The 17,982-nt window shown below is 35.7% G+C and overlaps 1 protein-coding gene across 6 annotated transcripts in view; it reads left to right on the top strand.

The window, feature by feature from the left end:
• The window catches only part of LOC141508420 (disks large homolog 2), a 2,787,507-nt gene that overhangs the window by 1,910,526 nt on the left and 858,999 nt on the right, over window positions 1-17,982 (top strand). For all 6 annotated transcript variants that reach the window (XM_074217018.1, XM_074217021.1, XM_074217022.1 and 3 more), the window contains one exon: window positions 9,246-9,370. In XM_074217018.1, coding sequence (XP_074073119.1) covers window positions 9,246-9,370 — 125 coding nt within the window. The remainder of the gene's footprint in view (window positions 1-9,245; window positions 9,371-17,982) is intronic.

Raw genomic sequence — 17,982 nt, 5'->3', positions numbered from 1 at the left:
CATGACTTTAGAGCCAGAATGAGCCTCAAAATTCTTTTCCCTCTCTCCACCACCTACTCCAGTGCAGCAGATTTCTTTGCCCAAACAGTTATGGAATATGTTCTGATTTTCTTCCAGAATCTAATACAAAATCTTCTCTTTGACATTCAAAACTCCTTTCTTGTTTTCCTTATACCTTACTTCTTACATTTACTTATACTTACTATTTACTATCTGTTTATGTGTGTGTGTACTTATATTTACAATACTTATTATTGTACATTTCTTGATCCAGTAATATTGACCTCCTGGCTTTTTCATGAAAAAAAAATGTTCCATCTTTCACCTCTGAGCATTTTCTCTAGCTATCTTTCTTGCCTGAAATTCTCTTCCTTCTCAACTATCTACTGGTTTCCCTGGCTTCCTTCAAGTCAACTAAAATCCTATCTTCCTCAGGAAGTCTTTCCCAGTCCCTTTTATTTCTAATCCCTTTCCTCTTCTCTACATTTACAACTTGTTTATATATTTGTACTTGTTTGTTATCTTCCAAATTAAACTGCAAGCTCTTTGAGGGCATTTTTTGCTTCTTTTTTTTTATATATATATCCAGTTCTTAGTTCAGTACCTGTAGGCACTTGGTACATATTTATTGACTGACTGATTGGCCTGAGTGGGCAGAACAAGAAGCTGTGAGGTAGAAGGTATAATGAAAGTAATATATCCTTGATATAAAAAGATGTGTGGGAGGATCCTTCTAGCAATTAGAACAAAGTATTATGTGTGTGGCACTGCTTTGGAAGGTAGGAGATCCCTCCTTATTGGAGATCTTGAAGTAAAGACTTATGACCATTTTCCAGGTCATTATTATTATTATATTATATAGGAATTATTATTCAGATATTGGTTAGACTAAACAACCTCATAGCTACTTTCTCACTCTCAGATTTGTATAAAATCTTTTCTCTGGGGGGCGGCTAGGTGGCATGGTGGATAAAGCACTGGCCTTGGAATTAGGAGTACCTGGGTTCAAATCCGGTCTCAGACATTTAGTAATTATCTAGCTGTGTGGCCTTGGGCAAGCCACTTGGGCAAACCTAAAAAAAAACTTTTCTCTGAAAACCTAGTGACTTGCTTGCATATTTTCATCATTATTCACCAATACACAATGATTTATCATCCTTTTGTTCCTGAGTAGACAGAATACTGAGTCAAGATCTTTACAAAGTAATACAAAATAGAAGACTCCAATAGATAACACAATGAATGAGAAAGCTTCATTGGTGCAGGCTGGGAGCTGAGGTGGGGGTAGGGTGCATGCTCAAAATGCCAATGAAAAGATGTGCTACCTTTTATTTTATTTCATTTTTACTTAGATCATTCTCTACAATCACAAATCTCAGAGTTGGAATGAAGCTCAGAGATCATTCAAGTCAAACTATACCTAAACAATTTTAAATCAGTAACTCAAATTCCTTTGAAGACTTCCAGGGACCAGAAATTGGCTAGAGTAAAAGGATTCAAGAATCTATCTCATAAATAGATTTTAGGCAGTCTATGAACATGGCTGAGGAAAAAAACCAAGTAGTTTCACTTATCATTGATTTCCTTTGCAATTCTAAATATTTTATTTTATATATCAAAACATAAATGTTACAGCCCTATTAGACTGGCTATGAACAACATAATCCCCATCCAGAGGAAGAAAGACAAAACAAAACAAAACACCTTCAGAATCTGAGGGGCACTAGATTCACTTTTTAAAAAAATCTCTTTGTATTTCTTCCCTTTAATCCTAATTCCTCATACCTGTGTAAATACAATATTAACCTGACTGTTTGCCAGTGAGGGGAGAAAGGTGGGAAGGGAGGGTGGAAGGAAATTTTGCAACTTAGAAATACGAGTAGGCATATAGATGAATGTTTAAAAAAAACTTTCATAATGTGTATATGGAAAAGTAAAAGAACAATAAAACATTTTTAAAAAGAAAATAACAAATGTGAGAAGGAAGCCTCAGGCTTTATGAATAAGCCAAAGTAGTGTGTGACACTGAAATGATTAAGAACTCCTGCTTTATTTAATATTTATTATTCATCAGCTAATGACCCTTCTTTTAAAAAGCATCCTTGACAGATAGACAGACAAACAGACAGACAGACAGACAGACAGACAGACAGACACACACACACACACACACACACACATATACTCTCTCTCTCTCTCTCTCTCTCTCTCTCTCTCTCTCTCTCTCTCTCTCTCCCCCCCCCCCCTTTAAGATCAAGCATTTGGCTTTGGGAGGTAGTCCATTTCAGTTTTCTAGATAATCTGTGTAACTTTTCATTTTCTTAAATTCTTCATTTTATCTAGAAGCAGTGTCTAAAATAAGGTTTCTTAATCTATGGGGGGGGGGGCTTGCACTCCTCTAGAAGTCTGGTGAAACCTACCCCTAAAGAGGTAACCATTTCTTTTGTTGGCAGCTTGGATTTTTCTTTTTTTTTTCCTTCTAGTTAAGTGTCATCTTCTTCCCTTTATTTTCTACTCATAGGTCTTGTTCTGCCCTCCAGGTCCAGGTAAAACTAGATCACTTCCAAATGATAATAGTTCAACTATTGAAGGAAGATACAACATACCATTAGTCACTTCTTCCCAGATAAATCATCTCTTATCTAGGTTAAATATGTCTATATTCCTTCAATTTATCTTTGGGTAACATATATTCATGTGTGCTTATGTTTCTGTTCCCCATCTTCTGAAGAGATTTCAACATTCCAATATGCTTCCTGATGATTGTGCATAATGCTCCATTATTTGTTTTTAAGAATAAATTTTAAGTAGAAGAAAGATGTATCCTAAGAATCTTTATACCAAGGATTTGTAATTTCATTGGCCACAGATCCTGATCTGTCTTTATAATTTGAGTTTTAAATAGTGACACAATAAGTTTAAATGGTCTGTCTGTGGCAAAGCAGACATTATCAGAGAAGGGATTTGCATACTTATGTTAGAGGTTAAGAAATATCTCTACCTTCCCCCCCCAACCAGAATCCTGGGAGTCAGACATTTGATGATGGTTATTGTACTTTTTTCCTAATCTACAGAAAGATCCTCCTAGTGCTGTCCATTCAATGAACTATATGTCTGTCAGTAACTTACTCATACTTGATAGGTGCTGTCACCAAATAAGCTTAAATTTGGAAGCAACTCTAAGGAAGAAAGAATGCCAACCCACTCATCAGTCACAGATTATGTCTGACGGAAAGAGCATGCCTACTGGGAAATGTACACAGACACTGATCTTGCTATCCTGACAGCTTGCAATTCCTGTTGATCAGGTCAAGGATCACAGTTCTGTTAATTGGCAACAATTTCTTGGATCTGAGGACATCAGCCCAAGGGGCTGCCTTGCTGCTTGGAGAGGTTGTTCCCGGGGGGGACAGATCTGGTAATCTTTCAGAGCAGCTGACACCTGTCTGTGTATGATTGTCAGGACATGGCTGTGATTCATCCATGGAGAGCCTGAAGAGATTTTCCCCCCGTTTATAGCTAGATCTCCCTCTCCTCCACAAAGGTTTGTCAGTGCAGAGAAGGAAGGCAATGAAGAGGGACTGGGGCTGAAAGGTGTTGGAAGTAATAAGGGGAGGTGTGAATGCCTTTTAAATTACTTCCTCCTAGAATTTAGATGAGCCTTCACTAAAAAGCTATGATGATGAAGCAGAATCTATCTAACTGCCAAACTTTATTTAAAAAAACAGAAAAGCTCTTTGAACACATTGTGATTTGAAACATATGCTGCATTAACTCTGTAACTACTCAAAGATATTCACACTTCCTCAGAGAAGGGTGTACATATGCATTGTGGGGATGAGGAGGTGGTGGGTCTATTCATTTATTTCAAATTATCCCAAGATTTAAGATTAGAAGGACCTTAAAATTCATCTGATTCAGATATTCTTAAAACCCACACATATGGGAGTGGAAAAAGGCTGTGAATTTGTATTGGGGGGGTGGGAATTACATCTTTATTTTCACTAACATCTAAGTGAAAATTGGCATTTCTTTCAAATGTATAAAATCATCTTTCTAAGAAGCTTTCTTTAAGCTTCAACAAATTGCCAAAGTGATCCACAATGCAAAAAAAGTATTAAGAACCAATGTCTGATACCTTCCCTCCTTTAGCTCCTTTTCATATGTTGTCTTCCTCCATTAGAATGTAAGGATTATCTGTCTTTCTGTTCATATTTGTAGTCCCAAAGTCCAGAACAGGGTCTGGTAAATAGGAAATGCTCCATAAGTGCTTGTTGATGTATTGATTTTAGCTGGAACATTCTAAGCTTAACAATGTTACTTTTTAAGCAAGACAAAAGCGTCACTGAGCCCAAACTTTCCCCTCTGGAACTTGGGGGTTCCACTTTAATACTGCCAGCATGGAAGAAGGGAGAGTCTTACAATTGTATTCATTTAGTAAATGTGGACAGTAGGGCCACCTCTTCATGACACCTTTCTTAACTGTACCAATTCAAAGTGATCATTCCATCCTCAGATTTCTCCTATGATTCCATGTGGCTTTTACTCCCTAAGAACAATTTGTATCTTCTCTGTCTTTGTATTCCTTAATGCTTGTCTCAAGAACCTAATGATGTTGGTTAAATCAGTCAGCCAACAAACATTTATTTAGTGCCTAAGTTGTATCTTGCTCCTTGTTTAGATATAAAGTTCTGGATAAAAAGAATTCTCAAGGAGAATGATTACATTTTTGATAAATCAATGTATAATACTGCACTTACCTTAGGAAGAATTGTAAGTCAGCAACTATGTATTAAACTATATGCTTAATTATGCCAGGTCTCAAACTAAATAAATGCAAAGACAAAAGGAAAAAGAATCACTGCCCTTCTAAAAGAGAAAGACAACATATGAAAGGGACTTGAAGAATGGGAGGGATGGGGGGAAAGGGGGGTTCTGCTGCACCCCAAAATAAAATCCAGATCAAAAATGCATCTTGGAGAGGAATGAAATGTGGCCTGGGTGCCAGGAGGAGGCTCTGGGAGAAGCCATCCAATGGGAGGTAGAGTCTACAGGAGCTGGGAATACCTCAGAGATGTGTGAATTCCAAAGCTGGAGTGAACTTCTTGGATGCAGAGGATTCTGGGGCATGGAATACAAAGTCCAGAGTATAGCCTGGAAAAATAGGAAACAATTTAGAAGACCTGGGCCTTGCCCTTGTCACACCTAAAGCCCAAGTGAATGTCATACTTTTTTTGGGGGGGTCTAATTTCAATACAGTAGGAGCTTTCTCTCAATACAGATGAAATATTTTTGATTTTCCCAGCTCAGGGGAAAGATAAAGAGAATTGTCAATGTGGAACTTGGGTGGAGATGTTTTTTGGGTTGATTCTGGGGAAGATGAAGAGAATTTGAATGTAACAGAAAGAATTTGGGTGGAGATGTAAATTGACTCTTGAGATGTAAATTGACTTGAAGTAGAGAATTATGATTGTAACAGAAATCATTGCAATCTTGGGTGGAACCCTCCTCATTCTTAATGTATCATTGTTTAATATAAAATTTGCATCCTGATCTCCTTGGGTTTTCCATGCTACCTAATTTCGGGTCTAGTATAGGGGAAGGGAGTTCACCTTTTGCCCTCTGAATGAGAAGCAAGACATAAAAACCTGAGCTGGACTCCAATTCAGGGCCAGCTCAGTCTTCTCTGACCATGGCCCAGCCAAGGCTGCTTGGCTGTCTCGCCCTTCCTATGTCTTGTAACCTATTTAATAAATTTTTGTTTTATTCCCACCCATGCTTTCCCAGTCTGAATAATGAATGCTTCTTCATAGGCAGAATTGAACCCAAGTAGCCAGTGGCTACAATACTAGACTGAAATTTAGGCCTTTCCTTCTCCTAGATTGAGCCTTTTTCCATTAAGTCAAAATGCTTCTTACAATTATTGATATATTTTATATATAATGTAGATGGGAAAGGTAGATGCCTACTTTCCACTGGAAAAAAAAACTGATAAGGAGGTAGAAACCTGACAAAGATCTTATAGCTTCATTTAGAAACTTTACACAGAAATGCAAGACGCTGACAGGAACCATTAGTTTGATCTTTTTGTGGAGAAAGAAAAAAGATCATAATTGATTTTTTACTTTTTTCTTTTCTCATAAGCATATTCTGAAATGCTGATAAACCTCCCCTTCACCCCAATGAAAAATTTTTTTATTAAAAAAGTGGATTCAAATCTATATATTATGATCTTAATTCTACTCTTTCTACTTTACCATTTTGCCTCTCCATAAAATATCAAACCCTGAACAAAATTTAAGAAAAACAAAACTACATAGAGATCATATATGAATATATTTGTGCCAGTCATCAACCATAGCCCCCAACTCTCAAATGAGAGGAGGAGTGTGTTCAATGATCTATTCTCTAGAATTGAGACAGGTCATTATAAATGACTGGAATCTGACTGTCTTAAGTTAAACATTTTTGTTTAACTTACTGCAATTCTGTGTGTATGTACATATGTGTATGCATATTTGTGGAGTCCCCCTGATTCTGCTTGCTTGTTTTTTTCCTTAAGATAAAATGATATGGGGGCAGCTAGGTGGCACAGTGGATAAAGCATCAGCCCTGGAGTCAGGAGTACCTGGGTTCCACTTAATAATTACCTAGCTGTGTGGCCTTGGGCAAGGCACTTAACCCCATTTGCCTTGAAAAAAACCTTTAAAAAAAAGATAAAATGATATGGGGCAGCTAGGTGGTGCAGTGGATAGAGTATCCACCCTGGAGTCAGAAGTACCTGAGTTCGAATTTGACCTCAGACATTTAATAATTACCTAGCTGTGTGGCCTTGGGCAAACCACTTGACCCCATTGCCTTGCAAAAAAAACAAAGATAAAATTATATTCCTTTATATTTCTTATCTCATAATATATTGAGTTTTTCCTCCTAACAATGGACATTCATTTATGTTTTATATTTTTGACTAACTTCCCCTATTAATCCAAAATGCTGATATGAACCTTTTGGCCTATATAGGATTTTTTTGTCTTTGACCTCCTTGAGGTATATGACCCAAATTAGGGAGTAGAATTAGTGATATGACCAATTTGTGATTTCCTCAAAGAACAACAAATTGTTGTCCAGAATATTTATTTCATTTCATTGTTCCAATATTGTAAGAGTGAGTCCGCATTCTCATAACTCTCTGACATAGATTATTCTTACATCTAAGTATCTTTGCCACTTTAATGGGTATGATGTATATATGAGTTATTTTTAATTTACTTTTTCTTATTACTAGTCATTTGTGATTTTCAAATATGTCTACTTATAGTTTTCATTTCTCTTTTTGGACTGTCTAAAAAAGATCAAACTATGAACAATTTTCCAAAAAGAGAAATGAAAATTATAAGCAGACATATTTGAAAATCACAAATGACTAGTAATAAGAAAAAAACAGTAGAACTAAGTTCATAATTAGAAAAAAAAAAAGGTATTAAACTGTGTGAGCCATGAAATGTCCCTGAAGCATTTTGATTCTTTTTTTTCACAGGTAAAATATGTATTATACTATTTGCTCATAGGCTTATTGTGGAAAAATAAAAAGATACCAAGTGAACTGAAAAGTTGTATTCTTATATATGACAACAAATTTAAAGACCAAACCTTGGAATTAGTAAGAAAGATCTATGTTCAAATCTTAAGTCTGTAATTGTGGAGAAGTTAATTAGACTCTCCATTCCTCTTGTAACTTTCTAAAACTATAAACTATTTTTAATTATTTCAGTCTTCAATGATAGGAGTTTCCACACTGGGAGTTCCCTGCAGTGATCTGAATGCAGGTCTGGAACTGATAGGTGAATAGACAGATAGTTATAGATAGATGCATGAATACATACAGATAGATTGGATTGTTAGGTTGTTTTTCCTTCATTCTTGATGATGACCAAAATGATATCACTATTTAGAGTAAGTTGCAGTGTATCCAACTGTGGGTATCAGATCAATATGTAGCTAGAAGCATAGATATGCAGCTACCTAGGTATTTAGATAGTTGGTTGATAGGTATACTATAGTTATATGTATATGTATAGATATATTATTTTAATTTTATAGTTCTTCCATTGTACTTACCCCCTTTTTAGTTTTACTTATCTTAAAAAAGTAGAGTTACACAACTCTATATGTTACACCTGATCCTATAATGCCATCAAACTCCTCAGAAGACTCAATACTTACTTTTAATGTTTATTGGCCAGATTGATAAATTTTGTCTTTAGAGTATTGTTTTTTTGCTTCCAGTAAATAGACAGACCTTCTTCAATTGATTAATCAGCATATGTGCAGTGAAGCCAAGACCCTCTTACAGACAAGACTCTGAGGGGAAATAAGAATATTTATGCTAATTGTGGAAATATTTATTGACATAATTTTTCCCATCAATTTGTAGTATCTGATTGGAATGGTTCTTCTCCAGGGGAAAGGAGGTGGACTAAGTCAAATCAAGGCAGCAAATATTTATTAAGTCTCTTCTATATTCCAAATTCATTACTAAGCATATACAAAAAAAGGAGTGGGGGTGGGGGGAAACTCTGCCTTCAAAGAGTTTACAGATCTTTGGAGAAGTCATGCAAACAACTATATATAAACAAGACAAATTAGAAATAATCTCAAAGGAAGGGCACTGGAAAATGAAATTCTCAAAGATCTTGTTTTGGTGACAAGCTCTAGGAGGTAGATTAGTTGCTACTTTTTACTTATATAATGATGGAAAAGTCATCTACTTCTCTGTGCTTTACTTTTCTCATGTCCAGCAAAGGAAAAATCATGCTTCATCTGATTCATAGGGATGTGGTGAGGAAAATGTTTTGCAAACTTAGAAGCATTAGATAAATATGAACTTATTAATGTTGTAAAGTAAAGCTTCCCCAAAGCAATCTTGCAGCAGAAGGGTTTATTTAACAAGTCCTGATCTTTGTGAGCAAATGATTAACTGTTTCTTAAGGAGGAATATTGTAGCAAACCAGTCATCAAGAAATGAGTACCCCATTTTATCTTTTACACAAGAACTTTTGGATCTGTGGGAAAAGGAAACTCAAATGATAGTCCTTGACCTTCACTTTGTTAGCTGACAGCCAGTACACCAAACTATTATCACCCATTTCTCAATTTGAGTAGCAAATTTATAAAGCTGAAGAACAGTGAAACTTTAAAGAAACCCAGGGTTACATGATTTCAATTTCTGTTAACTGTTTCCACAGGGCAATTCTGGGCTGGGATTCAGTATTGCTGGAGGTACAGATAATCCACACATCGGAGATGATCCTGGCATATTTATTACGAAGATTATACCAGGAGGAGCTGCAGCAGAGGATGGCAGACTTAGGTAAGCCCTAACAGAGCAGTTATTTGGAAAGGAAACCTATGGCATTGAGGAGCCATATTGATATTTGGGCTTTCCAGAACAATAGTTTTTGGAAGCATGCCTTGTGGAAATAGAAGAGAGTCAAAGCAGATTTTCTGGGATAAATGTTAAGATTTTACAGAAGGAGTAGGAACATTAATAAGTGGGATGTATGATCATTTTTCCTCCCATGACTTAGGAGAATCCATGTCTCTGATTATAAATGTTCACTCAATTTCTATTTATCAGACCAACAATAAGTATGTTAAAGCATGCATTCTATGCTCAGCACCATATTGGACTACCTGGTAAAGGTGTGAAATGTTGTATCTATACTTATTGGATCAATGACACAAAATTAAATAAAATTGAGGGAAAATTAAGTGGGAGAAACTATAGGTTTCAGGAATGAGAAGATAGAGGGACAGCTAGGTGTTGCAGTAGATAGAGCACAAACCATAGAGTCAGGAGGACCTGAGCTCAAATTCGGCCTCAGAGACTTAATAATTGCCTGGCTGTGTGACCCTGGTCAAGTTAACCCCATTGCCTTAAATAAATAAGATTTTTTAAAAAGGAGTGGGAAGATAGGTGGAAGTCTTCAGTAGCCTCAAAAAACTTTGTGGAGAGAAAAGTTATGAATATATAATGAAGCAGGCAGGTAAGCATCTGAAGTATGCAGATCTATATGTGAGACTTTGAAGAATGGAAAGAGTTCTGGGGTAGCAATCAGAGAAGACTGAGGTTTGAATCCCAGCTCAATTACTAGCTGAGTGACATTGAGAAAGTCACTTCTTTTCTTAGAGTTCCAGATTCATCAGTAGAATAGGGATAAGATTTATAGTACCTAACTTTTAGGGTTGCTGTGAGCATGGTGATTTTGAGTAAGTGTGTAAATAAATAAATACATACATACATACACATATACATACATAAATCTCTTCCTCTTAAATTGTTATAGAAATGTCAGGTCTTACTTTACTATATCAGGAAGTTCACTTAGACTGGGAGGCAAGAATCCTGACTCCTAGTTTTGACTTTGCCACTGACTAGGTTTCCAACTTTGGGAAACAGATGTAGATAATAGGGTTTGGTTTCATAATCTTGACACTTACCTTCTGCTGTAGAATTCGAGAGTTCAAAAGTTCTATAAATGAGAACAGAAATGTGGGAAAGAGCAAGGGAGCCAAAAAAGGAGCATTTGGGGAAACTTTTGTCTAATGACAAAGTGAATAGAGCACTAGATTTAGAATCTGGAAGATCTGAGTTTAAAGTCTTTTGATACTTAATAACTATGTATCCCTTGGCATGTCACTTAATCTCTTTCAACTTCAGTTCCCTAATTGGTTAAATAAGGGACTTGGACTTAAAGACTTCAAAGTTACTATTAGTTACAAATCTTGGATTCTATTCTCCTTTGATTTAGGCAAGAGATTCTTGCTATGGGGTGATGGGTGATAATGTTGTATGTAGTAGAGTGATATTCTACATTCATTCATCTGAATGCTTTGGGAGATCATGAGATGAACAGATCTTTGCCCTCTAGACATAGTCTTTTTAAGAATACATGACTAGGTGGCTGCAGTGGATAGAGCACAGGCCCTGGAGTCAGAAGTACCTGAGTTCAAATCTGGCCTCAGACACTTAATAATTACTTAGCTGTGTGGCCTTGGGCAAGCCACTTAACCCCATTGCCTTGCAAAAACCTAACAAAAAAAAATACATGACTCAATGCACAGGACAGCTAGAGGACAATGTAAAACAGGGAATGATCATAACAGAGTAGGATAGAGTGTGTAACTGGGAAAGGATTCATGTTTGACAGCTTAGCTTGAGAAAGGACCTTGGGGTCTGGTATCTCATCTTGCCAAATGATTTTCAGAATTTTCCTAAAACAATTCAAATGGAAGTGATTCAGTTTCCTAGCTTGTTGCTGGTTACTGTCCAGGTTTCACAGGCATATAGTAATGAGGTCAGTACAATGACTGTAGATTATAAATCTGAGAGACACATAGGCAGAGAGAAAGAAAGGTAGTAGAGAAAGAAACAGAGACTGAGATTTTTTTTTTGGATAACTTAAGAAGTATCCTATACCCACCGTTTTCTAAGGGTCTTGAACTAAATGACTTCTAAGATGTAAATTCTCTGTAAGATCTAGGTAGCTGCCTTTTTTCCTACTTCCAAAGCAATGGTAATTAACAAAAACTATACATGGGGCAATTTCAGTGGAAATTGGAGGTAGGACTGATAAAAAAATCATTCTAGGATCCAGCAGCACCCATTCTCCAAAGAATTCTGACCATCTTTTCAGAGGGGGGAGAAGAAAGGAAGGTTTGGGAGGTAAACCACAATGACAGGACCCTGGGGTTTGCCTGTGGAAGTTGGGCTCTGTTGTCTTACTCTGGAGCAGGGTTAAGCACACAACCTGTTTTTTGTACAGTCCACAAGCTAAAAAGTGGTTTTGACAATTTTATATTCAATAAAATTTTATTTTAAAATGTAAAACTATTATTAGCTCTCAGGTAATATAAAAACAAGAATTTTGCTGACCTCTGCTTTACAGGAAAAAAGGTTCCACAGACAAGATATTCCCTGGAAAGTTGGGAAATATCCTGAGATTCAAAGTTGCAGTTCATTTTAGAGTGATCAGGCCTGGCATCAGGAAGACCTAAGTTCAAATCTGGTCTCAAATTGGGCAAGTCACATAACCTCAGTTTGCCTCAATTTCCTCATCTGTATAAATGCAATGATAATAATAGAATATACCTCTCATGGTTGAGTGTAATCAGATAATAATTAAAAAGGAATTTTTCCAGAGTTCCTGGCACATAGTAAGTATTCTATAAATGGCAGTTATTCTTCTTATTATTATTATTAGGTACCATGCCCTTCATAGATTTTAGTGTGCTGAGCAAAGCACCATTTGCTCAAGCCTAATCATGACTGCTCTACTAAATTGTAAACTTTTGAAGAAAGGTAATATGCCTATACATATTTATCTCTTCAACAATTTAGCCTAACAAAAGTTTTCACACTTGAAAGCTGTTTAGTTAATATGCAAATTAATTAACTAATTGCTAAATAAATTGCAGGAAGTCATTTAAGTTTGTTTCCTTGTTTTATTAGGTTTTTGCTAGGCAATGGGGTTAAGTGACTTGCCCAAGGCCACACAGCTAGGTAATTATTAAGTGTCTGAGGTAGAATTTGAACTCAAGTACTCCTGACTCCAGGGCCTTACTCTATCCACTGTGCCACCTAGCCACCCCATTACAATTTTTTTAAAACTAATCTTCAGTTCTAGAAAAAGGCCCTATAGAATTTTCACATTAAAGATTCAAAATTGAGGAAAAATCTGAAATGTTATGGAAGATTTATTTTAAAATAATTTCCTGCTTATATAGTAGAGTATGAAATCACCAGTACCTGCACAAATCTGATCCTTAGGACTTTAGAATCAAAATTTCAAGTTTAGAAGGAACTTTTTAGAGATTGTTAGCTCTACTCCCTTCCAATATACAGATCCCTGAAACAGCCCATATAGACAATCAGTGATTCCTTGCCTGAAAACTTGATAAGAAATGGTGAACAATGTAATGTTTTAAAGGGACCTGCTTCACTTTTTTGGTAAACTCTTTTTTATAACTAGTGTGTGGGACAAATGCCACTTAAATAAATTTCGGAGATCTCTCAACATATGAAAAGAAAGCTTTATCTATCAAGGTATGAAGAGAATGCTTTATTCCTTTCTCAAGGGACAGGCTACAATCAATTACAGAGATTGAGGCAAAAGCAAAAGGCCCAAGAATCACATTTATCCTAACTTGATTCCCAGCCCCCACTGACCCACCCTCATTAATGAGGAATGTGGTTTTACAATCTAGACTCAAAAGCTAATCTAGGGAAAAGAGCATAAAATTCAAACCAAAACTAGATTATCTCTTCAGCCCCAGGAATTGAATGGTCATCCAGACTTCAACAGACAAGGTGGGGTCAGTTGGCTCTTCACCAACATCCCAGAGGTTGCTTTGTCAAGCAAGGAGGGGCACATAGTTAACTATTTTCTAATCTATAATATTCTACTGAAGAAATCTCAGATTTTATCCCACTCACTAGTAACAAATATTAAACACAATATATGAAACTCCAGAATATAGATTCTAGTAGAAGAGAAAAACTTGAGCTAAGTCATCATTCTTCTGCTCCAAGAACATATAGTTAGAAAATTTTCAACTCTATTGTTCTGAAAATTTTTTCATAACTACAATTTGTGTCTTTAAAGCTACATGGAAAAAAAATAACAACTTTCTATTATTTGAAAATGTCTCTCAGGACTCCATTTGACTTTTACTCATGAAGCAAGAATTATTTCCCCAGGAATAGATTTCTGGTGTTTGTTTGTGTGTGTGTGTGTGTGTGTGTGTGTGTCTGTGTGTGTCTGTGTGTGTCTGTGTCTGTGTCTGTGTCTGTGTGTTTTAAGTAAGAAGAAGGGGTAGGGGTAGAAGGTAAAAGCTATATTGGGTCATAAATAGAATGATTAGTATTTCAAGGACAATGATGAAAGGTGATAATACCTTTAAACCCTGGTCCAGCTGAACAATGAATTAAAGATTAAAACAATTTTAATTCACTAACACACTTTAGAATCTATTGATTTTTATCTCTATTTTTCTCTACCAATCCCTCACACTTTCCAACTCTTTATCTCCATATTTCTCTATATTTGGGATTCTTAACTTTGATCTATGCATATGTTTCATAAATATAGTTATATATGCATATATGTGTGCCTGCACACATCACAAAGATGTGATATATAAATATATAATGTAAACAAATAATTTCACATATAATGGTTAAAATATACATATATAGTTGTAAACATGTGTATATATGTGTATATAGATAACTTATTTCAGTATATTTGACTGCTTTTGTCATCCCTGTATTTTATTTTATGAATTTAGAAACCTGAACCTTAGAAAAAGTCCATATACTTCACCAGACTTCCAAAAGGTGCAGGACTCACAAAAAGATTTAAGAATTGCAGGCTATTTGTTTTCTCCCATCCTTTCTTTCTCTCCACTTCATCCTTAGCCCAGTAGTCTCTATGGTTTTCCTCTGCTTCACCTTCTGCACCCTTTATACAGCTCCTATCCTCTTTCTTTTAACTGACCATAATAGAGAATTGAAATATAATTGAAATAATCTCATGTATTTAATAAAATTTGGGTTCTCTGGGTCTTAATTTAAAAAAGAGAATTTTGTTCATTTCTGTTTCAAAAACAAAACTCCCCAAAAAGTTAAATGAATAGTCTTTGCTACTTGAATGCAGCCTTCAATCTTTTCTATGAGTCACTGACCCAAACTAGGGAAAAACAAAAAGTTTTCTTAACCCTCTTGTAAACTATAATTCAAACTCGATTATATAATGATGCATTTAATAGGCCTTCATTCAAGGAAACTGCTATAAGGATCTTGATACTATATTTGTACAGTTGTCAATCCTAGAAATAAGAATGGGATATAGTTGGAGATACATTGTTTTAAAAATTTAGGTTCTTTTCTTAATATGTTATTATTCTGTGATCTAAATAGTACTCCAAGTGGAAAAAAATTATGCAGGATTAGAGGAAATAAAAAGAGACTAACTGAAAAGGTAGGACAAAAGAAGAGCTAGTTTCCTTTTCTTCATTAATGTTTTCTTCTCTAAATTTAAAGATTTTTCTACTGTTATCCTATACAAAGCTAACTGGGGATATAATTTTCTTTTGTTTATACAAGTAAAAAAGCTCACATTTGAATTTAAAATATTTATATGAATGCATATATATTTATACATATATATAGATACATACATACATATACTTGTATATGTATGTACATATATAAATACATGCACACATGCTACATCTCTGAGAAAGTGCTGCTTCTCTCTGGGTCCCTATTACCTCCTACAGAAGAAGTTGGATCAAAACAGGATATATCTATTTCTAAATCTATATATATAAATCTATATATATATATATGTATACATGCATATATATACACACACGTATATATACCTAGATATATACATAAAGATATATCCTTATCCATATATATATATTTATTTTTATTCTTAATATCTCTCTATATCTATATCCTTAATTTATATATATATATATATATATATACATATACATATATATGTATATCTTTAAATCTAGAGTTTATGAACCCCTTTGAGCATAGGCAAATTTCACATTGACCTCTGGCAGTCAGAATCTGAGGATGGGGTCCCTTGGATAGAAAAAAATAATGTGCATCTTTATTTCAGCATAATTGGTTACCTTTGTAATTCTCTGCATTTTATTTTGTGCATTTGAAAACATTACTATGAGGAAGTTCATAGTTCTTTGCCAGACTGCTAAAGGGAGAAACATATAGCATAAAAAAGGTACGAATCTTTTGCTTAAAAGATTTTTCAGATTCCTTTTGGTTCTAAATATTCTGGAGAGAGAACATTTTAATGGGTTTTTTGTGGAGCAATATAAAGCTTTTCTGACTTTAGGAGAAAACCTGAATTTTAGATTTCCTTAAAACTTTCTAGCTCCTCTTTTAACTGATCCTATAAATTCTTAGAATAAAAGATTTATAACTGAAAGGGATCAAACTTAATTTTACCACAACCACTACCATGCTTTTACATTTGAGGAAACTGAGGCCCAAAGCTCAGCAGTAACAATTGTGTGGGACCAATGCCACTTAAATAAATTTCAGAGATCTCTAAAGGTATGAAGAGAAAGTTTTATTCATTTCTCCAGTAACCAGTCAAGTACAGAGAGAGACTGAGGCCAAAGCAAAATACCCAAGAATCACGTTTATCCTAACTCAATCTGCCCCACCCCCACTGACCCACCCTCATTAATGAGATATGGTCTTCACAATCTAGATGCCTAAATTAATCTAAGGAAAAGAGCATATAATTCAAACCAAAACCAAAATATCCCTTCAACTGCAAGAATTGAATGGACATCGGGACCTCAACAGATAAGGTAGGGTCAGTTGACTATTCACCAATATCCCAGAATTTGTCAGGGGAAGGGGGACAGAAGAGACACAGTTCTAATCTATAATATTCTACTGAAGAAATCTCAGACTTTATCACACTCAATCCCTCCTCTTTTATTTTGGTGAGATTTCTTCAAATTTCTGAGTAGGCCCTTAAGTCTAAATAACAACTCCCTGATCACCTCCTTACTTCCCAGGGACCCTTTTAGATAAGTCCTATAATCACCATGATAATAGGTACATTTCCAAAGTTGCTGTAACTCCTTCCACTGGCAAGTTTTTATACCAATGTCTTTAGAAAGGTCTTCCTGGCTCCAAAACTGATCAAAATAGATTCCTGATTTTGTACTATTGGACCAACCCCAAGAATAGCTAATATACCTAGTGATGTTCCTTAAATTATTTTTCCTTGCAAATGGCCATTTCAGCACTTTTCTTGTAAGTCCATACTAACTCATAATCACAGTCTCCCTTAACAAATGTCCCAGTTTGCACATCTTTACAAAGGATCCAGGTACCATCATTAATCTCACATGAGTCTGAGGTCAATTATCTCTTAAGTTGTACAGTCCAGAATATATGTATCTGCTTCTGGAAATGTCCAGACATTTGCTACTCCCCAGGCAAATATCCTGGCTAGTCATTTATAAACAATAGTCACCCTAAACTGACTCAGTCATATGCCACTGGTGTCTCTCTCCTCTAGATCAGAATCCTGTGCCACAGTGTACCTCTGGCCAGGAACTGAGAATCTAGGTCAGACCCAGGGATACTGTCATCCAAGGCCAATTCTCAAACTTCTGTGGACTACTGCAAGTCCACCAGTTAGCCACACCCCAAGACTGGGCATTGACTTCTGTCAGCCAGACTCTCCTCCCACCTTTACTAATGCCCCATTGTCTAAATCAGAGATAGGACTCCCTAGATAGGATATGCAGACTCATATGATATAATCATGCCACCCAGTAATCTTCCTCTTTCTTTCTCAATGGAGAACATTTTCACCCTGCCTCCCCTTCTTTCCATAAAGAGAAGGGCTTAAGTAGGGGTGTCATACATAGGCAAGAGATGGTGGAGATGAACTGGTCCAGTGTCTCTCCTTTCTTCTCCTTCTCTTCTCCCTTGGAGGCATCCAGTGTCCTTCAGCATCTTTTGAATCTATTCCAAAAAGTCCTCTCCAGCTCTGGTGACTAGTTGAGATCTTCTCTTCTGGTTAAAAAAAACTGTTTAACATCTTACTCAGATCAAAACACATGTTTCCATCACAAAACAATGAGATTCTGGAGCTTATTACAATATACATTTTGCCTTATTGCCATATTGACACATATGCTTCACTTTTAACATAATAAACTTCTATTAGTGTTTTACTACATGAGCAAACTCCCAATGAGAATGATCACATTGACTCAAGCTTGTAATACATCCATTCAACAGTCATCTTTGTTCTAAGAGTACCCAGCATCTGGTTTACAATCTTAACCTTTGCTCTCTTTACAATAATGACTCAAACATACTTAACCAAAATGAATTGCTTTTTCAAACTA

Source organism: Macrotis lagotis, chromosome 1 (genome assembly GCF_037893015.1).
Source record: "Macrotis lagotis isolate mMagLag1 chromosome 1, bilby.v1.9.chrom.fasta, whole genome shotgun sequence".
Taxonomy (NCBI): domain Eukaryota; kingdom Metazoa; phylum Chordata; class Mammalia; order Peramelemorphia; family Peramelidae; genus Macrotis; species Macrotis lagotis.
The sequence above is the reverse complement of the archived record's forward strand: the minus strand, read 5'-3'. Positions and strand labels throughout refer to the sequence as shown.